This window comes from Pistacia vera, unplaced genomic scaffold (assembly GCF_008641045.1).
Source record: "Pistacia vera cultivar Batoury unplaced genomic scaffold, PisVer_v2 Contig430, whole genome shotgun sequence".
Lineage (NCBI taxonomy): Eukaryota > Viridiplantae > Streptophyta > Magnoliopsida > Sapindales > Anacardiaceae > Pistacia > Pistacia vera.
In genome coordinates this window covers 568838-593694 of record NW_022196258.1, presented here as the reverse complement: position 1 = coordinate 593694, position 24857 = coordinate 568838, and the positions used below count along the sequence as shown (strand labels likewise).

The following is a 24857-nucleotide window of genomic DNA, read 5'->3' as shown; positions in this document are numbered from 1 at the left end:
GGGAAAAATGTTCTCAATAAATCTGACATCTCGGTTGACAAAGAAGCTGAAATCTTGTAGGTTTAGCAACTTGTATCCTTTTTGTGTTGAAGAATATCCCATAAAAACTGATGGTATGGCGTTGAAACCGAATTTATCTCTGGAGCTCAGATTAGAGACATATGCCAAGCACCCAAACACCTTGAAGTGATCAATAGAAGGAGGAGAACCAAAAAGAACTTGACAAGGTGAACTGCCCTGGAGCACATCAGTAGGAAGTCTATTGATGATATAGCAAGCTGTGAGTATGCATTCTCCCCAGTATTTAATTGGAATGGAGGCCTGAAGTCTCAAGGCTCTAGCAACATTAAGTAAGTGCCTATGCTTCCTTTCTACTACCCCATTCTGTTGGGGAGTATATACATAAGTTTTCTAGTGAATAATCCCAAGTGAAGTGAAGAGTGCCGAGCATTGAGAGTTGAGAAACTCTAAGCCATTATCTGTTCGAATAGTTTTGACAAAGGTTGAGAATTGATTCTTGATGAGAGTAAGAAAGCTCTTAATATGAACTATAACTTCATGCTTATTTGTCATGAGAAAAACTCAAGTAACCCAGGAATGATCATCAACTACCGTAAGGAAGAATTTGTGATGATTATGTGTAGGAGTATGATATGGTCCCCATACATCCATATGCAACAAATGAAAACATGTAGGAGCTCTTGTAGTGCTAATAGGAAAAGACTTTCTCATATGTTTGGTGATGAGAATGCAAAATGTCATATTTACCCTCCTTAATGTCTAGTCTTTTATACTTATTTGTTGCCTAAAATGTACTGATTATTATTCTATGTTGATTTAGGAAGCAAATGGGAGCGTTAATTGCAAAACAGAACTAATTAAGTGAATTTGGACAGTTTTGACACTTCTTGGTAATCTGGGCATAACTCTCTCATCCGAGCTCCGATTGAGATGATTCAAAATGCCGTGGAACGCTAAGAAAGAGATCTACAACGTTCATGTTTTGAGTTTGGAGAGATACTCGCTGAATCAAGGTGGTAATTGGGCTTGAAGTTAACGCATCTGCACTGCTGATGTTCTAGAACATTTTGCCTTGTCATGCAAATCAATTGGGCAGTTTATTATTGGAAGATTTGAAGACATGTGGCACACAAGTTACAGCTCAGAATCACAACTTTCCTATTTTATTTTAGGACTTTATCTTATTTTCAATTAATTAGAATCAGATTAGGATAAATGATTTTAGGATATTAGAATATTTTAGGAGATTGAGTGGAATTCAAACACTTGAACTGGATTTTTGTAAAGGGAGATCAGATTAGGTTTGACATAACACACATGCCTCTCTCTTGTCTTCTCTGCAACTTTTCCTTTGTAATTTCGTGATGGCCATGAGAGGCTGATTTTTGTAACTTGTTCGAAGGAAACGGAAACCTCGAAATCAATAAAATTGTGAGATCTTTCTGTTTTTTTTAGTGTTAAATTTGTGTTTGAGTAATGAATGCTATTCTGTGCATATTTTCATGATTGATGCATTTAATTACTAGGAGGCCTACTAGTGTATTATTTGTTGAAATCTATTGCTAAGTTTGACATCAAATTCGTAATTGTTTGATCCCTCCAACTTGTGAAGCAATTAGGGTTAGTAATTTGCTGCGTCAGGAATTAATAACCTTACAAAGAACATTCAACTAAATTAAATACAACTGCTTGTGTTTGTGTTGTTTAGCTTCATCGATCTCTCTAATTCTTAAGGCTGTCACTAGATTAAATCTTTAGCGCTTGTCTAGGGTTGTTTAGTGGTTAGATTAATTAAGATCGCTTGTTTCCTAATTAATTACAATTAAGGAGAGATAGGAAAATAGTTCCAACGGTGAATATTCAATGTATGAACTGATTATTTTTGCATCAATGATCAGTTGTAAGATTCTGATGGTGGATGTTGACGGAGACCAAGTTTTGTTTTATTAATTGATTTTGAATTGAGTTTTTGTTTTTTTTATTTTTGCTAAGATTGTTTTCTGTTTTACTCAAAACCCCCCAGCCTTATTCACATCAAAGAAAATTCGGCTAGACACTCTTCGTGGGATCGACCCTTGCTTACCCTATTTATAGTTCAGTAGTTAGGTTCGGAAGGTTTTAATTTTGGGTGCCTACGACAGCACACCATTTGGCAAGAGGACAAATATCACAATGGGACTCAGCATTATCAGAATTAAATTTCTTATTCCAGAAAAATATTTCAGTTTTCCATATGGCACATGACGTTTATGCCAAAGCTGGCTTATAGAAACTAAACATGAAACAGGTAATGTTTTATTCAAAACAAAAATATTACCTTGGATGCATGAGAAGGCATGAAGAAGTAGATACCTTCTGATTCTTTACCAATACCCAGTATTTTGCCACTGGAGAGGCCCTGAAATATGCAGAAATCAGGATAAAAACTGACAGAGCAAGATAAGTCTTTGGTGAGCTTTGATATAGAAATCAAATTAAACTTGAAATTTGGCACAAATAATACATTAGTTAGTTTCTGATCTGGACCAATGTTACAAGATCCAATATGTGTTACAGTTGAATAATGTCCATTGGGTAGCCTAACTATGGGAGGAGAAGCTGTCCCCATCAATTTGTTCAAAGTGTTTAAAGAAGCTGTCATATAGTGACTAGCACCTGTGTCTAATATCCAGAAAACTCCATGATCTAAGGATGAAAAATAAGAGTGAATACCTACCATATTGACATGTGCATAATTTGGAGGTAATGCGGGTTCCTTTTGGAGCAATTTCAGTATCTCTGCATATTGCTCTTTAGAAAAGATTGGAGGAGCTGCTTGAGTATTATTTTGAGTGGCTATGGAACTACTATGATCAGATAATTCAGTAGTGGTAACGTTATTTGCTGAGGATTGAGTAGGATTCTTGCTTCTGGTGAACTTAAAATCAGCAGGATAGCCAATGATTCTATAGCAATTATCCTTTTTGTGTCCCTTCACATGACAATGTTCACAAGTTAAATTCCAATTCTTTTTAGGTTTGACTGATTGTTGGTTTGATGAAGAATAGAATACTGTCGGTTCAGATGAGGATTCTACGGACTTCTTTGATTCTCTTTAGTGACGAGCGTAGAGTAGGCTTGGTTGATACATGGTAAAGGTTGCGTCATGAGGATTTGGCTTCTAGCATGCAAGTAAGTTTCATTTAATCCCATCAAGAATTGGAGCAACTTTTGATTCTGCATGTGAGCTACGTAAATGTAACACCCACATAGAGGTACGTAATTTAATTTATGTTTTTATACCCCTTAGTTGATTTTTGTTAAAGTTATTTTGAGAAAATGTGAAGAAAATACCTTAAACTTGCATTAAGGGTAAAATGGTCTTTTCACTCAAAATTAGTTGAAATTGTGGGGACTGAAAAGAGATAGAATTTCATGGAGAATGTAATAAATATGAGGGCATTATGGTAATTGAGTAAGGGACATAGATGAAATTTTAAAGAAAGTGCAAGGGCAAAATGGATAACTAATATATATATTTTTATGTTATATCAAATTGAAGAGTGAAACCCTAGCCACTCTTCAACTATATGCACGCCATTTTCACCTCCATATTCTCTCAAGCTCTTCAATTTTTTTTGAAAGAAAATTCATAGATTTTGGGTACTTTTGGGTGGATTTTCAATCCTAAGCATCTTTAGGTAAGATCCTTACACTAAGAAGTGAGTTTTAATTTTTAAAGTGTTGAATTTTGATGATTTATGTTTATTGGATTTAAGAGAAAGGGAGTTGGATCCAAGAAGGTTTTTAAAGTGTTGGATTGCTCTTGTATAAGGTAAGTAAATCCTACCCCTAGTATGATTTAAGTTATGTTGTGTAGAGAATTTCTTTCATGTATACACATATGTGATATGTAGAATAGTTGATGGATTTGGTGTTGAATGATGATTATAAATTATCCATGAGAAGTTGTGTTGATGTATTAGATGTTTGATGAATGTTTGGATGAAATTTGGAAGGATTGGAGTGAAAATTTTGGAGTGTATATTTTTGGCAGATTTGGTGTTGAATATGGAGGGTTTAATTCCCACTTTTTGGTGGCTTAGAAAAGAGATAGAAATGTAGCCAAATTAGGGTTCCTTTATGCACCTAAGTTGTTTGATGAAATGTTAAAGAGAAGTGTTTGTTTGAGTATGAGTATGTGTTATATTGAGATGAGATTGAAGATGGTAGAGAATGACATGTTTGTATTCCATATTGCATAATTGCATTTAAACATGTGAATTTAGAAAGAAGTATAAGCATGAAACCATCTACATGCATGCATATTCATAAGAGCATGAAAAAAAAAAAAACACTAAAGAATGTCAAAGATTAAATAGAAAGAAATAAGAATGTTAAAAAGTTCCAAATCTGAATTTTAGTTAAAGACGTGTGGAAAGATAAAAAGAAGAAAAGGTTGTTGCGATGGGAACCGTGAGTGACAAGAAGAATTTTCCCCACATGCACGCCGCCTTTAGTGAGCAGCCTAAGAAGAAGAAAGAAAAATTGGTACAGTCCGTAAGAGTGCATGTGGATAAGGGCTGTACCAAAGAAAGAAGAATACACTCACACGGCCAAGGTTCCAAATCCATGCCTCAACCGAGTCCGATTGGCAAAAGAATAAGAATAAGAATAAGAAAAGAAAAGAAAAGAAAAGAAAAGAAAAGAATAGAATGAGAAAGAATAGAAAGAAAAGAAAGAAGAGAAAGAAAGAAGCACATAAAAGAAAGAAAGAAAAACAGAATAGGAACCGAGAAGAAAGACAAACAGAAAAGAAAATGCACCTTTTACACAATTGTGCATTTGCATTTTATTTATGCATAATATCATGCCCATTATCCGAGTAGTGAGAAATTAGAATAAAGAAAGAAAAGAGAAAGAATAGAAAGAAAAACAGAGTAAGAATAGAGAAAGAATAGAGAAGAATGGGGAAATGTGAAGTAAGGAAAGAAATTTAGAATTTAAGCAAAGGAAAGAGAAGGGTAACATAGCGGGTTTACTTACTGAGCAATTAGTGCTCACCCCATTGTTTACAATGTTTTTGCAGGTAACAGGTGAAACGCGGTCATTTGGATCATCATGCAGCAGAAAAGGTTGGGCAAAACTGTCAAGCTAACATTTCGAGACTTATTTGTATTATGTTAAGTTTTGTGTATAAAGAAAATTAAATATGGGCCCATACTTTTATACTCGTTTATATACTTTTCTTATATGTATTTAATGAGTTTCTACTGTTATTTTACGGGTATATTAGCTAGAAACAGAGTCATTACATTTTTGGTATCAGAGCAAAGATTTTGTGATTTGACAGTGTGCCCTCCTGCCGCGCTGACGTTCCATAACGAACCGTTGTAAGATTATTTCTTTCCTTACTTATAGTAGTAGATAAGTTATTTGAGTTGATTCTAGTATGGTTATTTTATAGATGAGTCGTAGAACTCGAGCCAATAGCAAGAACGCAACGAGTACGAGAGAAACTTCCAACCTGCCAGAACCTACTTCCCCTATCCTTGGTAAGGCGAGAATTTGTAGTATTGTCCAGCAAGTGCTACTAGAAAGTTAGGGGAGAGTTGTACCAGAAAGAGTTGAGACCCTTGTTCTAGTATTGAAAACTAGGAAAGAAAGAGAAAGGCCAGTACCCCCAATAGTATAGAACCGTATCGAGCCTATTTATGGGCTCCCAAGCCAACACCAATCGTCAGAGTTTAGCGGTACCACGGACCCGTTAGAGGCTGAGGAATGGTTTAGGTTCGTGGAGCACACAACGACACTTTTTCCCATGACTGACAGGGAAAAGATACGGTATGCAAGCTTTCTATTTCGGGGTGATGCCCGGATTTGGTGGGAACTAATGGAAGATACCCATGGTATGGCTTTGATGACTTAGGAAGAGTTTAGGAGACTATTTGAGGCCGAATACAGAACAGTGGATCAGGTTCATGAGAAGATCCAAGAGTTTATCAGTTTGAAGCAAGGGTCTAGTACAGTGAAAGAATATTCTGTAAGATTTAACTCTCTTGCACGGTTTGCACTCGAGATAGTAAATACACCAGAGTTGAGAAGAGATAAGTTTGTACATGGGCTGAAACCAGAAATAGCTCGTGATGTGATGGCAAGAGATGAGCCCCCTCATACTTATAGTGAGGCTTTGGAGTGAGCCTTACGGGTTTAGGAGATCTTTGTGAACAAGCTCACCCCAGCCAGTCCATCAATAGCAGGATCAAGTGAACCATCCCCCGCTCCACAGAGGGAGAGAGCTGATGTTTCAAGAGACAGGGAAGTGAGGAACAAGAAAAGATTTCAACCTAAGAAGAACAGGAGGGACTGGCAGAGTAAACGACCAAGGACTGCTAAATTTCCCCATGTCCCAAGTGTGGGAGAACTCACCCAGGAGAGTGTTTAAGAGGGCTAGGCCGAAATGTTTGTTATAGGTGCCGATAGCCAGGGCGCTTGATGAAAGATTGTAAAGCCCCTCTTCCACCCACAACATAGACTCCTAGAGGTTCAAATGCTAGGGTTTTTACTGTGGCACAGAGTGAAGCAGAGGCTAGTCCATCCGTAGTTACGGGTTAGTTATTATTTCATGCAGTTTCCTTTTATGCATTGATTGATTCTGGAGCTACTCACTCTTTTATTACTCATGGAATGATAGAAAGATTAGGCTTGAAACCTGTGGTAGTATATTAGCCTATTAAGATATAGTTACCTGATGGGGTTAGTGTGGTGACCTATGAGATGCTTCCAGGGGAGTCCATAATGATCCACGGAAGGGAGTTACCAGTTGATTTGATAGTGTTCGATATGCCCAACTTTGATGTTATTCTGGGCATGGATTTCCTAGGGAGGCACGGAGTAGAAATTGATTGTCAGAAGAAGAAAGCAAGATTTAATCTTGATGACGGAGATAAGTTTAGTTTTGGAGAGGGTCATCAGTTGAGTATGTTGATCAGTAGAGTAAAGGCTAGAAAGATGTTAAGAAAAGAGTGTTCTGGCTATATTGCTCATATAGTGCACAACAGTGATGTCCCACAACCAGAGATTCAGAATGTGCCAGTGGTCCGGGAGTTTTTAGATGTATTTCCGGAAGATTTGCTTTACCTCCGGAAAGAGAAGTAGAGTTTAGTATTGAACTAGCACAAGGGACAGCAACGATTTCCAAAGCCCCTTATCGGATGGCCCCAATTGAGCTTCAGGAATTGAAGAAGCAGCTCCAAGAACTCCTAGACAAAGGCTTTATCTGACCCAGTCATTCTCCTTGGGGAGCTCCAATTTTGTTTGTGAAGAAGAAAGATGGATCTCTACGGATGTGTATAGATTACAAAGAATTGAATAAAGTGGCAGTGAAGAATAAGTACCTGTGGCTTTGAATAGATGACTTATTTGATCAGTTGAAAGGAGCAGCAGTGTTTTCAAAGATTGATTTGAGGTCGGTTTATCACCAAGTAAGAGTTATAGAGCCATATATTGCCAAGCCTGCTTTTTGAACCAGATATGGGCATTATGAGTTTGTAGTGATGCCTTTTGGGCTAACCAATGCCTCGACAATCTTTATGGATTTAATGAACTGGGTGTTTCATGATTGTTTGGATCGATTTATAGTGGTGTTTATTGATATCCTGGTTTATTCTAAGACTGAAGAGGAGCATGAAGAACACTTAAGGTTTGTGCTACAATGACTGAGAGAAAAGAAGCTATTTGCCAAGTTTTCTAAGTGTGAGTTTTTGCTGGATCAGGCGATATTTCTGGGCCATACTGTCTCTAAAGAGGGTATATCAGTGGATCCTAGCAAAGTGAAGGCAATTCTTGAGTAGCAACAACTGAGGACAGTAAAGGAAGTTAGAAGTTTCTTGGGGCTAGTAGGCTATTATCGACGGTTTGTGGCAGGATTTGCTGAGTTGGCTAAACCACTAACAACTCTCACCAAACAGAGAACTCCTTTTATAAGGTCAGATGCTTGTGAAGAGAGTTTGTTTCCAGGAACTAAATAAAAGATTAACCACTGCTCCCATTTTGGTGTTACCACAGGAGGGTGTGGATTATGATATTTATCAGATACCTCACTACAAGGACTTGGTGCTGTGTTGATGCAATAAGGTAGGGTAATAGCTTATGCTTCTCGACAGTTGAAAGAGTACGAGACGAGATACCCTACACATAATTTAGAGTTGGCAGCTGTGGTCTTTGCATTAAAGATATGGAGGCATTATCTATATGGAGCTAAGAGTAATATCTACATCGATCACAAGAGTTTGAAGTATTTCTTTACTCAGAGGGAGCTGAATATGAGACAAAGGAGATGGTTAGAGCTGGTTAAAGATTATGATTGTGAGATTAGGTATCAGCTTAGAAAGGCCAATGTAGTAGTTGATGCTTTGAGCAGAAAAGCCTATTTGTCCCGACTCACAAAGCAGAAAGAGTTATTGAAAGAATTGAGCAGAGAACAGATTGAGGTGATTCCGGGAAGGATTGCCAGGTTAGAAATTCAGTCCACCTTACTGGAAGAGATTAAAGAAAAGCAAGTTGCTGATGAGTGGTGTCAGAAAATAAGTCCACAAGTACTTGAGAGCAAGATACCAGAGTTTCACCTGTTAGATGGTATCCTTCGTTTTAGGGATCGCTTATGCATTCCCCAAGATACTGAGCCAAAGAAGAGAATTCTTACGGAGGCTCATGACACACCATATACTGCTTATTCTGGAGCAACCAAGATGTATCAAGATTTAAAGAAGGGCTACTGGTGGCCAGGTATGAAGAGAGATGTTGGAGATTTGGTGGCTAAGTGTTTGGTTTGTCAACAGGTGAAGGCAGAACACCAAAGACCATCAGGATTGCTTCAGCCACTTAGCATTCCTAAATGGAAATGGGAGAGTATATCCATGGATTTCATTACAGGCCTTCCTAGAGTTCAGAAAGGGTTTAATGCCATATGGGTGATAGTAGACAGATTAACTAAATCAGCCCCATTTTCTTCCAGTAAAGGAGAGCACTACCTTGGATCAGTTGGCACAAATTTATATTAAAGATATAGTCAGATTGCATGGAGTGCCTAAGACAATAGTGTCAAATAGAGATTCTAGATTTGTTTCAGCTTTCTGGACTAGTTTACAGAGAAATTTGGGTACCCAATTGGCATTTAGTACAGCATATCATCCTCAAACAGATGGCTAGACTGAGAGAACAAATCAGATACTCGAGGATATGTTGAGAGCAAGCTGTACGGATTATAAAATGACTTGGCATAAGATGTTACCTTTGGTGGAGTTTGCTTATAATAACAGCTATCAGTCTACAATTAAGATGGCTCTTTATGAAGCCCTATATGGTAGACGGTGTAGATCTCCACTACATTGGGATGAGATTGGAGAGAAAGATGTTCTGGATACAACACTTGGGCCGGAGATCACTCAAAAAATGATAAAAGATATCAAATTGATCAGAAGTAGAATGAAGCAAGCCCAAGACAAACAGAAAAGTTATGCAGATTTGAAAAGAAAAGATGTTGAGTTTGAAGTGGATGATAAAGTGTTTCTAAGAGTATCTCCCTATAAGCGGGTAATGTGTTTTGGTGGCAAAGGAAAGTCAGCACCGAGATACATTGGTCCATTTGAAGTATTACAACGATTGGGAAAGGTATCTTATAGGTTGGCTCTACCACCCAGTATAGATAGAGTACACAATGTATTTCATGTCTCGATGCTTCGGAAATATGTAAGTGATCCCTCCCATATATTAAGTGTAGAGGATGTGGACTTAGAAGAAAATCTTGGGTATGAGGAGCATCCAGTTCAAATATTGGACAGAAAGATTAAAGAGCTCCGAAACAAGAGTATCCCTTTAGTGAAAGTCCTCTGGAGAAATCATAAAGTTGAAGAAGCTACATGGGAGGTGGAGCAAGATATACAGAACCATTACCTGGAGTTGTTTGTTTGAATTTCGGGGACGAAATTCTTATAAGAGGGGGAGAATTGTAACACCCACATGGAGGTGCGTAATTTAATTTATGTTTTTATACCCCTTAGTTGATTTTTGTTAAAGTTATTTTGAGAAAATGTGAAGAAAATGCCTTAAACTTGCATTAAGGGTAAAATGGTATTTTCACTCAAAATTAGTTGAAATTGTGGGGAGTGAAAAAAGATAGAATTTCATGGAGAATGTAATAAATATGAGGGCATTATGGTAATTGACTATGGGACATAGATGAAATTTTAAAGAAAGTGCAAGGGCAAAATGGGAAACTACATATATATATGTTATATCAAATTGAAGAGTGAAACCCTAGCCACTCTTCAACCATATGCACGCCATTTTCACCGCCATATTCTCTCAAGCTCTTCAATTTTTCTTGAAAGAAAATTCATAGATTTTGGGTACTTTTGGGTGAATTTTCAATCCTAAGCATCTTTAGGTAAGATCCTTGCACTAAGAAGTGAGTTTCAATTTTTAAAGTGTTGAATTTTGATGATTTATGCTTATAGGATTTAAGAGAAAGGGAGTTGGATCCAAGAAGGTTTTTAAAGTATTGGATTGCTCTTGTATAAGGTAAGTAAATCCTACCCCAAGTATGATTTAAGTTATGTTGTGTAGAGAATTTCTTTCATATATACACATATGTGATATGTAGAATTGTTGATGGATTTGGTGTTGAATGATGATTATAAATTATCCATGAGAAGTTGTGTTGATGTATTATATGTTTGATGAATGTTTGGATGAAATTTGGAAGGATTGGAGTGGAAATTTTGGAGTGTATATTTTGGGCAGATTTGGTGTTGAATATGGAGGGTTTAATTCCCACTTTTTGGTCTCTTAGAAAAGAGATAGAAATGTAGCCAAATTAGGGTTCCTTTATGCACCTAAGTTGTTTGATGAAATGCTAAAGAGAAGTGTTTGTTTGAGTATGAGTATGTGTTATATTGAGATGAGATTGTAGATGGTAGAGAATGACATGTTTGTATTCCATATTGCATAATTGCATTTAAACATGTGAATTTAGAAAGAAGTATAAGCATGAAACTATCTACATGCATGCATATTCATAAGAGCATGAAAAAAAAAAACACTAAAGAATGTCAAAGATTAAATAGAAAGAAATGAGAATATTAAAAAGTTCCAAATCTGAATTTTAGTTAAAGAAGTGTAAAAAGATAAAAAGAAGAAAAGGTTGCTGCGATGGGGAACCGTGAGTGACAAGAAGAATTTTCCCCACATGCACGCTGCCTTTAGTGAGCGGCCTAAGAAGAAGAAAGAAGAATTAGTATAGTCCATAAAAGTGCATGTGGATGAGGGCTGTACCCAAGAAAGAAGAATACACTCACACGACCAAGGTTCCAAATCCATGCCTCAACCGAGTCCGATTGGCAAAAGAATAAGAATAAGAAAAGAAAAGAAAAGAAAAGAATGAGAAAGAATAAGAAAGAATAGAAAGAAAAGGAAGAAGAGAAAGAAAGAAGCACGGAAAAGAAAGAAAGAAAAACAGAATAGGAACCGGGAAGAAAGATAAACAGAAAAGAAAATGCACCTTTTACACAATTGTGCATTTGCATTTTACTTATGCATAATATCATGCCCATTATCTGAGTAGTGAGAAATTAGAATAGAGAAAGAAAAGAGAAAGAACAGAGAGAAAAACAGAGTAAGAGTAGAGAAAGAATAAAGAAGAATGGGGAAATGTGAAATAAGGAAAGAAATTCAGAATTTAAGCAAAGGAAAGAGAAGGGTAACATAGCGGGTTTACTTATTGAGCAATTAGTGCTCACCCCATTGTTTACAATGTTTTTACAGGTAACAGGTGAAATGCGGTCATTTGGATCATCACGCAGCGGAAAGGGTTGGGCAAAACTGTCAAGCTAACATTTTGAGACTTATTTGTATTATGTAAAGTTTTGTGTATAAAGAAAATTAAATATGGGCCCATACTTTTATACTCGTTTATATACTTTTCTTATATGTATTTAATGAGTTTTTACTATTATTTTGCGAGTATACTAGCTAGAAAGAGAGTCATTATAGTACATCTTTGACATAGAACACTCATATGAAGGAAGTTGGACAATAGACGAGTATTCATCCCATAACATTCTTAGTTTAGAGAAATAAGTGAAAATGGACGAAGTTCCTTGTACTAAGGTGACAATTTCTCTATGCAACTGGAAGACTCTAGATCCATTCACTTTATCAAATCTTTCTTTTAAATCTTTCCATACCAAATGTGCACTGGATGCATAAACGATGCCACTTAAAAGTTCTTTAGTAACTGAATTCATGATCCAGGAGAGAACTATAGCATTACATCTATCCCATTGATTGTGCAAGCTAACTGGAAAACTATCCTTTGTGCAAGTTCCATCAATAAATCCAATCTTATTTTTGGCTAATAGTGAAATTCTCATAGATCTACTCCATAACGAGTAATTATCTACACCAATCAATTGAAAAGAGACAAGAACGGCACCTGGAGTATTAGAAGGATGTAGGTAAAGTTGATGATTGAACACGATTGATGAACTTGATTGATCATTTCCATTATTCGTAGAAGACAGCATTTCTCCATCTGCACTAATAGCTGCCATTTTGGAAGAATGAAGATGATAACTTCTTGATCAGGGAAAATAAGATCAGAGAAGAAATTTCTAGTAAACAAAATCAAGAGGAGAAGAAGCTGACGAAGCTGATTAAACAGATCTAGATGAGAAGAAGCTGACAAAGCTGATTAAACAGAAAAACAGTGTAGAAGAAACTGATAAACAGTTTGGAAAATTATTGATGAACAGAGTGAAGTTTTCTGTGAATTTTCAGAATTTTCAAGCCTTGGAGTTAGTGCTCTGATACCATGTTAATTTGGGGGCAAGTAACGTGAAAAAGAGAGAATTTTGATTGATTAAAAAGAGTCTGTTACATTGCTGTTTATATACAAAGAAATAAGCTTATAACTGTCAACTAACTACCTCTAACTACTTCAACTAATTACCGCTCAGCATAACAGATTTCTAACTAACTAAGCTTCCTCCTATATACCAACTTGAATCTTAACATTATTAATTAAGTCCTTATAACTTAGAAGAGATAGCGATTGGATCTCAAAAGTGATTCTCAGGACTAGACACATGGTTACTTTCTGACTTTTCTCGTAATCTATTTGTGAGAAATCGTATTAAATAGTGGTTTTATCTTAACAAATCATGAAAGAGAGAAAGAGAATTAACCACACATTTATTAGTTCTCTCTCTTGCTTTATAGTTTGTCTATATGACTCTATCCACAGGTCCACATAATGAATGTACTTTGACATAACATGTGAAGCAAATACAAAAAATTATGGGACCTAAAATAGTATAATTAGGTGTAACATTGTTTTCTAATTAATATGTGAAATTTGGCAGCTTATACAAGATGAATACCTTGACGAGTAAATCTTACGTAATAGTATCTCGTTATTTATGCATTACAATTTAGATTAAGCTAAGATATTCATGTCCACTCACTCTCTAGAATCTCGTGAGTGGGAATAATGTTAAGGATAAAATATTTTGTTGTTGTCTAGGAGTGGACTGATTTATTGTTGATGGTCCTGGAATTAAAAGAACTCCCTATTGGGCAATTTCTGATCTGTTTTCTCTTATATTTTTTTTCAGCCAAACGTGCGAAAAGGTTCACTTTTTTTTTGCAGCTGAGTAGTCATGAAAGATCCTAAGGGGCTTATTAATGATAACTATTGGAACCTCAAAGGATTTGCTTGACGGTCAAGAAAGTTTGCTCATTTCATTGATTTTTTGGATTCGAACTTCAAGGTCATCTATCTCAAATTTAATTTGTGGCTTATCTGAAACATTAGGCTAGTGGAAATCATAAAAGCAAGTGGAAATCGTAAATTGAGAGAAAAAAACTAAAAAGAAATTAAAGCTTCAAGTTGTGTATTTGATTGAATGAATGAATACAATAAGGGTTTGCTACTTAAGTAAGGCAGTAGCTAAGAGAGTGTGAAGAGAAAAAGTAAAGTGAAAATACAGACATTCGTTCTCTTTAAGAGAGAAATACAAAACGACACCGTTTTTTGTTTTTGCTTAGCTAAATATTTTCTAAGCCCTTAAGTTATGAATTCTGACACTTTAATCCACATGCCCACTCAAATCTAACTCCCTTGTCCAGTTTTCCAGATCCTAGCATTTTCATCCATATGCCCACTCAGCAAAACTTCATTCAGCAGTAATCAATGAACCAAAACAAAAAACTTTAGCAAGTCTTCACCAAAAAAAAAACTTCAGCAAATCTTCACCAAAACTTCATTCAGCAGTAATCAATGAACCAAAACAAAAACTTTAGCAGGTCTTCACTAAAAAACTGCAGTCAGCAGTAATCAATGAATCCAAAGCAAAAAACTTCAGCTAGTCTTCACTAAAAACTGCAGTCAGCAGTAATCAATGAACCACAACAAAAACTGTAGCAGGTCTTCACTAAAAACTGTAGTCAGCAGTAATCAATGAATCCAAAAACAAAAACTTCAGCAAGTCTTCCCTAAAAATTGCAGTCAGCAGTAATCAATGAACCAAAACAAAAAATTTTAGCAAGTCTTCACCAAAACTTCATTCAGCAGTAATCAATGAAATTCAACATCCAATGTCCACTGCAACTGAACCCAAGACTGCATCAGAACATTACAACAGAACATCAGTAAAAGTCACATGTAAGACTACACCAGAACTCATCATTCAGTAGTCAATACAACTGAATCAAGACTGCATCTGAGTAAAGCCTCGACACCAGAATTAACATCCAATGGTCACTGCACAATAAAGACCACAATCTTCAGCGCCAAAAAAAAAAAAAAAAAAAAAAAAAAAAAAAAACCACACACAAACTTTCAGAATTCATTGCACACTTCATCAACCATTGTGTCTCATCTGTAGATTTCACAAAATTCACACAAACTGCAACAATCATTATAGCAAATCAGATTCCACAAAACCAACCATCCAAACTGATTCATCAACTATTGTGTCACATCTGCAGATTTCAAAAAATTCACACAAACTGCAACAATCATTACAGCAAATCAGATTCCACAAAACCATCCAAACTGATTCATTAGCCACACAAAAACTTCAGCAATCACTGCAGACTTCATCAAACACAAAATTCTAGAAATTCCAGATTGCATTTAGAAACATTCCAGCAGACCACTGATTTCAATAGACACTACAGTAGAAGAAAATACAGTAGGGTATTTAGCTGGAATAGGGTAACTGAATTACAGTAAGTTTTTCCTTCAATTCTTGAAACTGAACTGTAGATAGTGCCTTTGTTAATATATCAGCAATTTGTAACTTTGTAGGAACGTATTGGACCAACAAATGCTTAGCCAAGACTTGATCTCTTATGTAGTGCGCATCAATCTCAATATGCTTGGTTATGGCATGAAATACAGGATTGGCAGCCAAGGCCCCTGCACTAAGGTTGTCACACCATATGACTGGTGCCTGAGGAAAAATCAGGCCTAATTTTGAAAAAATATTCTTCAACCATGCACCTTCAGTTGCTGTGTGAGCTAGTGCCCTATATTCAGCCTCGGTAGAGGACAAAGCAACTACCTTTTGTTTCTTAGAGCTCCATTGAATCAGATTGGGACCTAAGAAGATACAATATCCACTAGTAGACCTTCTATAATCAAGATTGCTGCCCCAATCCGCATCAGCATAACACTCAATGTCCAAGGAAGTTGCTGGTCTAAACTAAAGGCCATGATTCTGAGTTCCTTTGAGATATCGAAGAACCCATTTGCATGCTTGCCATTGTATTTTAGTAGGAGCTTGCAAGTATTGACTTAATTTATTAACTATGAAGCTGATATTAGGTCTGGTGAGTGTGAGATATTGCAATGCTCCCACTGTACTTCTATACAAAGTTGGATCCTTAAAGCATTCACTGTCCCCTGCAAACAGCTTGGTACCTACTGCTAGTGGTGTAGGACAAGGGTGTGCATCTGTCATTCTTGTTTTCATCAGCAAGTCAAGAATATATTTTGTTTGTTTAAGATGCATACCCTGATTAGTTTTAATAGCTTCTATACCAAGAAAATAGTGGACTGATCTAAGTGTTTTAAGTGAGAATTAAGTATTAAGATCTTTGATCAAAGTGTGGATAAAAGTTGTATTCCCTCCAGTTATCAAGATATCATCGACATAGATAAGAAGATATGTCTTTTGATCACCTTCTTGAAAAATAAACAAGTTGGAATCTGCCACTAAATTCCGAAAACCTTTACCCAGTAAAGCTTGCTTTAACTTATCAAACCAAGCCCTAGGTGCTTGTTTAAGACCATACAAGGCCTTTTCTAACTTACAGACAAAACCAGGATACTCAGGATGCTCAAAACCTTCAGGTTGTCGCATGAATACAATTTTATTTAGAGTTCCATTCAGAAAAGCATTATTGATGTCTATTTGCTGAATATCCCACCCATTTGTGATAGCCAATGTAACAACTATCCTAATGGTGGAAGGTTTAATAATGGGGCTGAATGTTTCAAAATAATCAAGCCCTGGAGTCTGCTGAAACCCTTTAGCAACCAACCTAGCCTTGTACTTTTGTAGAGATCCGTCTTGATTATACTTAACTCTAAAAACCCATTTATTGCCTACAATGTTCATATCACTAGCAAGAGGCACTAAGGACCAGGTTTTGTTCTTAAGTAAGGCTGTAAATTCATTGTTCATTGCTTCTTGCCATTCAAGACTTTGTAATGCCCTTTAACAGAGCATGGTTCAGGAACAACAGCAGAGGTAGAGGAAGATATTAAGCCAAATTTTGGTGGAGGAAACTTTGGGATTTGGTTCTTGTTGTCATTGGATGGATATTATGACTGACTAATGGATATTGGGCGGCAGTAGATTGTGATGGATCAGCAACTGTTTCAGATTGGCAGTGGGAAGAAAAATGATTACTTGTGGAGTTGTGCAGAGGTAAGGTAGAGTAGGAAGTAAAATCCATAACTAAAGGACAATTGTCAAGTGAGTTTGATGACTTAGAGGGAGAGTTTGAACAAGGAAAATGATCTGTTTCAAGGAAGGGCTGTAAAGAAGGTGATTTTAAGGCAAGAGATGCATCAGAGATGGGAGAAGAGGATTTAACTGCTGAGGTTGAATCATGCTGAACATCTGCGGAGCAGGAATTGGAAGGACCATAAGATTCAGTTGCAGGCAGAGATCCATCAGCAGAAGTTATATCATTAGAACTTGAGATTTTAACAGACTTAAAAGGAAAGCTAATTATAGGTGTGACAATATGAGACTCTACTAACGTGTTGGGAGTGGAGGTTGATAGATTAAATTTATGAGCAAAAGGAAATTCCAGCTCATTGAACTTGACATTTGGTGTAATATAAACTTTACCACTAGAACTTAAACATTTGTACCCTTTATGAACCAAGCTATATCCTAAGAAAACACACTTTTCTGAATGAAAATTGAACTTATGCTGGTGGTAATCTCTTAAATAAGGATAGCAAGTGCAACCAAACACTTTCAAGGTAGAATAAAGAGGAGAATTATGAAATAAAATTTGATAGGGGGAAAAAAACTTCAGAACAAAAGAAGGCATTCTGTTAATTAAAAATATTGCTGTATCAAATGCATTCCACCAAAATTGTAAAGGCATAGAAGCATGTGCAAGCAAAGTTAGTCCAGTTTCCACTACATGTTTATGCTTTCTCTCACTCCTACCATTTTGTTGATGCACATAGGCACAAGAGTGTCTAAACTGAATTCCACAACTGGTTAGATAAGAAATAAGTCTTTTATATTCTCCTCCTTGATCAGAGTGTAGACACTTAAGTTTGGTGTTGAATTGCCTCTCAACTAAGTGATGAAATCTAATAAAGGTAGACCTAACTTCACCTTTAGTCCTTAAAGGAAAAAGCCAAGTAAACCTACTAAAGTCATCTATAAATGCAACATAATATCAGAATCCTTCAAAAGACATTATAGGGGCTGGTCCCCAAACATCACTATGCACAAGTTCTAAGGGAGAAGTGGCTCTTGAGTGAGAGAGGGGAAAATTATTCCTATGCATTTTACCTAAATGACAAGCATCACAAAAAGGCAATGTAGATGATATGCAGGAGTTCTGAAAGGTTAAGGTTGATTTGGGAAGTTGATCCATGATTTTGTGAAACACCTCAACATGAGGGTGGCCAACTCTTTTATACTAGACTAAAGCAGTGTTACTGGTTTTACTAGATGCAGATACTAGGGCAACTGAACATGGTGCACTAAAGTCATGCAACTGAGAGTGTAATGTATCTATTTGTAAGCTATCATGTATTGAATCAGATTGTTATAAAGGCTTAGAATGCAACAAATCAGTAGATGAATTATCAGTATTGTCAAGAGAATGTAAAGTATCAGCAAGTGAATAAGAATGTAGTGCATCTGTCTTAGAATTATTAGAAGCTGTATCATTCAAAATATTAGCATGTAGTTGAGCAACATGTAAAGAACGCAAAGAATCAAAATCAGTACACAAAGTAGTAGAATGTAAGGGAACAGAATGGCATTGAATTGTATTCTTATTATTCAACAAAGAAGTACAATTATTAGACGTGAAATCAGTACATGAGATTCATCTTTATTCTCAACATATGTAATAGAAAAGGGCTGACTAGAACTAAGTTTTGACTGTACACAGTTGGAAAATTTAGTGATGGTGTTGTTTTTGGGAGAAACTTCAACAGAATTTAAACTATGTGTGCTACTTTTGGAAGAAACTTCAACAGAACCTAAACTATCTAATATACTCTTTGCATTAGTGGACTTATTATATGTCACTTGAGTTGGAGACTTGGAGCAGACTAAGGAGGTATTGACTGGTGGAGACAGTGAAGATAGGGCAGATGGAAAATTTAATTGATACAACCTAGCTTTAAGATCTCCCTGCAGTAGCACTTGATTGGTAACCTTGTCCTTAACCACACAACATTCAGCAGAAAATTCAACCACAACATTATTATCCTTGGTAAATTTTGAAATGCTAAGTAAATTTTTTGTAATGCGAGGAACACACAACACATTTTTCAAATATAAGGATTTAGATTGCAATGTACTAGGTAAAAGGGAAAAACCAACATGAGAGATGTTAAGAAACTCACCACTACTAACCTGAAGTTGTTATATTCCATCATAGCTCCTACTTGCATTTAATTGGTTTAGGTCTGAAGTAACATGATCTGTTGCTCCAGAATCCATATACCAGGCCAGATCTTAGGTAGAAGTTGATGTGATATGAGTAGGTAAAGTAGGAGACATGTTATTCGGCAGGGAATAGGGAACAACAAAATAAGCTTGACTGGGAGCTGAATGTAGTTTTGGCTGATTGGGAATTGAGGAATGTGTTTGCTGACTGTGTGTGTGTTGATCAGGTAAGTTGTATGAGGTATGTGTTTTTTGGCTAGGTAAGTTAAAGTTTGAAGGTGGGCGAATAATGGTTGATGTAGGCTGTTGTTGGGTAAAGTGTGAGGCATATTGCTATTGTTGATAACCACCACTGTTTTCATGGTTTTGATTTCCATGGTAAGGCATGTTAGGACCATAGGCAAGATAATGAATTTTTTGGTTTGATGGTGAAGAACCGATACCAACTTGATTACTGCCATAGTTTGTACTCCTAAAATGTGGAGGGTTTCCATTGTAGGTGGAATTATACCGATGATAACACTGCACAACAGTGTGACCCATTTTGTTACAAACTTGACAAATGGGTTTACCTTTAGGATTTCCCCTTCCTCTGCCTCTACCAAAAGAAGGAATGCTAGGCGGTTTATAATTTTGCATAGGAACTCCATACTGCCCAATATTGGCTGATGCATTAAACTGATCACTTAAAGCATTTACATGAGGAACTGAATAGCTAACATGAGCAGGATATTGGTTATACATTTGTGAACTAGCAGTAGTTTGGACAGAGGGAAAATTATGTACCACAGGAAAAGTACCAGTAGACATCATTGGTATAGTTGTGGATGTGTGAGACCCTGGAGTACTTATAGCAGCCATATTGACAGAACTATTGACAGAGCTATTGAGAAAATCTGCAGAATTGAACTTCTCTATTCTCATTTCGTACTTCTGAAGCAAATATTGTGCTTCTTGTAAGGTTACTGAGTCGAACTTGGACTCAATTCTTGAAGTAAGATTAACTATCACTGCATCAAATTCAGGGCCTAGTCCATCTAAAATAAATTGCAATAAATCTTCATCAGATATCATTTGGCCACTAGCTGATAAACTTTGGGCTATTCCTTTCATCTTTTTAACATAATCACTAATGCTTAGGTTTCCTTTTTGAGTGGTTTGGAGTAAGGTTTTTAGGTGAAGTGCTTTGGATTTAAAGTCATTTAAAAACTCACTTTCTAGGGTTAGCCAAATTGATGTAGATGACTGACATTTTGACACAGAAGCAAACATACATTTTGAGATCGATGCTAATAGCCAAGTCACTAGAAATTTGTCAGTTCTTTTCCAAGAAATATAGCTAGGGTTAACTTTCTCCTTTGATCTAGTTTCTCCTAACTCATTCAACGATTCAAGATCTACAGTAATTAAAGGTTGAGGGCAAGGGACAAGACCTGTGAGGTGATCTTCAAGATCGTGAGCTCCAACCGCAGACAAGACTTGCGACTTCCAGAATCGATAATTGTCGCAGTAGTTGTCTCTGGTCAGCTTCGGAGTAATGACTTGAAGACTTAATGGAAACGCTGAGCTGATTGAGTTGGAAGAGTTGAGAATCATTTTTTCAAGACTTGTGCCAGACTGATTTGAGCTTGAGATGTTTGCCATTGACGTTAGTCGTAGGCTCTGATACCAAGTGGAAATCGTAAAAGCAAGTGGAAATCGTAAATTGAGAGAAAAAAACTAAAAAGAAATTAAAGCTTCAAGTTGTGTATTTGATTGAATGAATGAATACAGTAAGGGTTTGCTACTTAAGTAAGGCAGTAGCTAAGAGAGTGTGAAGAGAAAAAGTAAAGTGAAAATACAGACATTCGTTCTCTTTAAGAGAGAAATACAAAACGATAGCGTTTTTTGTTTTTGCTTAGATAAATATTTTCTAAGCCCTTAAGTTCTGAATTCTGACACTTTAATCCACAAGGCTTATAGAGTGTTCAATGGATTCCGAAGATTAGTCGAGATGCACGTAAACTAGTCCGGACACCCTGGTGATAAAAAGGAAAATTATTTATTTGTTTTCATTAAAAACCATATATATACATTATTTGTCCCCTATGAAATTGGAGTGGACCAAATTATTGGGGAAATTATTTATTTGTTTCCATTAAAAACCATATAATATTTATCCCCTGTGAAATTGGGGTGGACCAAATGGAGTACTATTCAGCTCTGGACTAATCTTCAGAGCTGTACAGGGTCCCTAAGCAATGAGGCAACATGGTCCTTCATCAAATGAGAATTGGTGTAGAAATCAGCTTCCTTGTATAGTAGATCCATTACGCGAGCAAGATTAAGAACCCGTTCAAGCAGAGGCATTGGAACAGCAGTTGGTTTAATAAATTCCTCATTTATATCTTTCCAAGCATTCTTAACTTGTTCGCCAAATAATTTAACTACCTCTTCCTCTGAAGTACCATGCTGCTTCATGTAGCATTCAACTGCTGAGGCAACATGTTCTCTCTCTTGCTCATCCTACACAAAATAAATAATATATAACTGAAGAAAGAAGTCTCTAATCTGAATTGGGCTCGGATGAAGATTATGAATAAAATAATTAATTCCAAGCAGTACCTTGTGACCGACTTGTAGCATTCAACTGCTGAGGCAACATGTTCTCTCTCTTGCTCATCCTACACAAAATAAATAATATATAACTGAAGAAAGAAGTCTCTAATCTGAATTGGGCTCGGATGAAGATTATGAATAAAATAATTAATTCCAAGCAGTACCTTGTGACCAACTGTGTCATCCATGAGTCTGTTAATTATTGATGAGGCCTTAACGATTTTAGGGTTGCTGAGTACCCATTCAAACGATTCTTTAGTTACTATATCTCCCATACCCACAAATGATGTGGCTGCTAATGTTAAGTAGCCACAGCTAGGTAATGCAACAGAAAAGTACTCTTCCATTGTTGGTACATAGTTTTGGTCGCACCATCTAGCTTCAATGTTATAATTCCTCACCAATATCTTCATCTGATGATAAAACATAAAATAATAATCTCAATTAGTATTGCAATTATAAATTATTGACAGGAATCTTACATGCTTCAATTGCTTTTGCACTATTTTAATAAACTTAAATGAAATTTACCGCTTCTCTTGCATAATCAAGGCGGTACAATTTTCCTTGGTAGACCATATCTTTCTCAATTTCATCATAAACATCAAGGAGAGCCCTGTAAACAATTTTCATATACTCTGGCAGTGGTTCCATAGCATTGATATCCCATCTGAAAAATTAAACTAAAATGATAAATGATATATAACTAATGAGTTACTGATATGACATGGTAAAAATTGAGGAAATACAGGAACAAACCTCTCAATTGCAGTGGTGAAAAGTTCAAGTTCTTCAATTGTACCATATGCATCATAGATGTCATCAATAATGGAACACATGGCGATCACTTTGGTTAGAAACCTCCTAGCCAGCCCATAATCAGGCTCAAAATACACTCCTACTATCCAAAAGTATAGCTCTACCACTCTGTCTCTTACAAAAGGTAGATTATTCTCAACATATAAAGTTTTCCACCACCTAATTAAATAACATTAATAGTCAGAAGCCATTTAAATAAGCAACGCTTAAAAATCCTTACAATAATCCGAATTCATTATTCATACCTTGTGATATCACTGAGTTCCTTCTGGTGAACTTTCTGTGACATATTAAAATCTAATTTTGCAAATTTTAATAGAATTTCATCGTGCAAATGATCGTCTTGATAGATAGGCATGTAGTATCTTGCCCCTAGCCTTGGTAAGCTTTTGCGAAGAGGTCGATTTAAGGCATTATTAACTTGTGCTCCAAGTGGAGAGCTGAATTGGGTCGCTACTGGTTCAAGATAAGCGGTGGTGAAAGCAAGCGCCTCATCCAGTATACTTTCACCATGCACCCTGAGATGTGTAGCTTCATATAAGCTTAACATTCCTCGAATGTCTTTCACAAGAGATTTCTTAAAGTTCCCATTGCTGTCCTTCAACTTGTTGAAGACATCTGCTTCGCCACCCATTGCATGATTAGCATCAAATTTAAACATGTAATTAAATAATATAAGTGGTAAATTCGTAATTAATTTAAAAGAACAAAGGAACAAGGAGAAAAGTAAGAACAAATACTGCAGGATATGTTATAACCATGTTGTCTCAGTAATCGAAATTCAAGAGAGATGGAATACAAGTCATCATTCTCATCTTTCAGACCACTGTCTTGATGAGCCTCGTAGGCTTTCTCTAAGATTTGATCAATGTCAGTTTGAAAATGGTAGGAACGCCTAACCTCTGGATTCTGTCAACCAAGTCAAGTTTCTCTGTCGGCTTGTTAACATTAGCCTTTAGGATTCTCTTAATTTCTTCCCTTAGATCATGTAGCTTTTTCTGATCAGCAGCTTCCTTATAAATAAGGAAATCGAAGAAGAAACGCGCGCCATTAGTAATTAATGTGTGGGATTTTGTATATATATATAAAATTGGGAGTATTTTTGAAACAGTAATTTTTATTTTTTTTAATGAATATTATAGCACTTAATTGGTACCTTTTTTGTACAAGGGTTTACGCATTGACGGAGCTATGCAGAGACAAAAAATTAAATAAACATTTCAAGAATTTGTCTGCTTCATGTTAATTAGAAACCAAACCATGACTATGGTAGCTTTTTTTGTTTAACTCACGATAAATTTCTAAGACATCCGTCTACTATATGAATATTGTATCAATAGATATGTGTGTACGTATTGAAGATATTTTGCTTAAGTAAAAATCGGAGTATAACTTAGTTATATATATAACTAGGAGAATAAATTTAGACTCCTGCTAAGTAGTAATTTTATTGTTTATCAACTTCGATGTACCTATTTACTAAGATTATCTAATAAGAAAATCAAATTAAAAAAAAAAAAAAAAAAAGATACAGATACAATATAGGAGAAAGAAACTATATATAAAAGCATTAATTAATGTTTTTAAATATTATATATGGCAAATGGTAATTGGCATGCACCTATATATTTGAACAGGGGTTGGCTATATATGGTAAAGAGGACCATCACTGGTCCTAGTATGACTTAGTATTAACACGTATTAAAAACTTTGTAATGAAACTGTCTCAAACAAGTTCAAATTAAATTAGACGAAATCAATAAGCACTATTTTACCACAGAGTTACTAGCATAAGAGAGGAAATGATCCCCCCAAATGCTAGGATGAAAATTTGCTGAGCGCCGATTTGTATCTTGCTTAGCAACTTTGATTGAAGTTGGCACTGCTGAAACTTGAAGAGACATTACGAATTTCTGTTTAAGAAAAAACAACAAAATAAGATTTGAGTATAAGAATGGTCTCAGGCTCATGTATTATATCCAGATATACATAGTGTAATTAGTTCTTATAGCATGTTTTCTTTTTCCAGCTCATTTAACTCCTTTTCTCTTTTTTTTTTTTTTTTTTTTTTTTTTTTTGACTATTATGTACATATGATATGTTCTTATATGTTCTTAAAACTATGTCAAAAAGGATGTGTTCTGATTTATATCTTGCTTAAACTTCGTTGCCTATTTGTTCGTGCTCAGGTTTATTTCACTTATTTAGATTGTTTAA

At 35.9% G+C, this 24857-nt stretch overlaps 1 protein-coding gene across 1 annotated transcript; it reads right to left on the bottom strand.

The window, feature by feature from the left end:
* Positions 1-21389: 21389 nt before the first annotated feature.
* Positions 21390-24544, bottom strand: LOC116143613 ((-)-germacrene D synthase-like). Its single transcript, XM_031429074.1, is given in 8 exon segments — positions 21390-21728; positions 21986-22234; positions 22353-22491; positions 22581-22799; positions 22886-23258; positions 23381-23533; positions 23536-23653; positions 24416-24544. Coding segments are annotated over 8 exon segments (1671 nt in total). The 3' UTR covers positions 21390-21437.
* Positions 24545-24857: the final 313 nt, after the last annotated feature.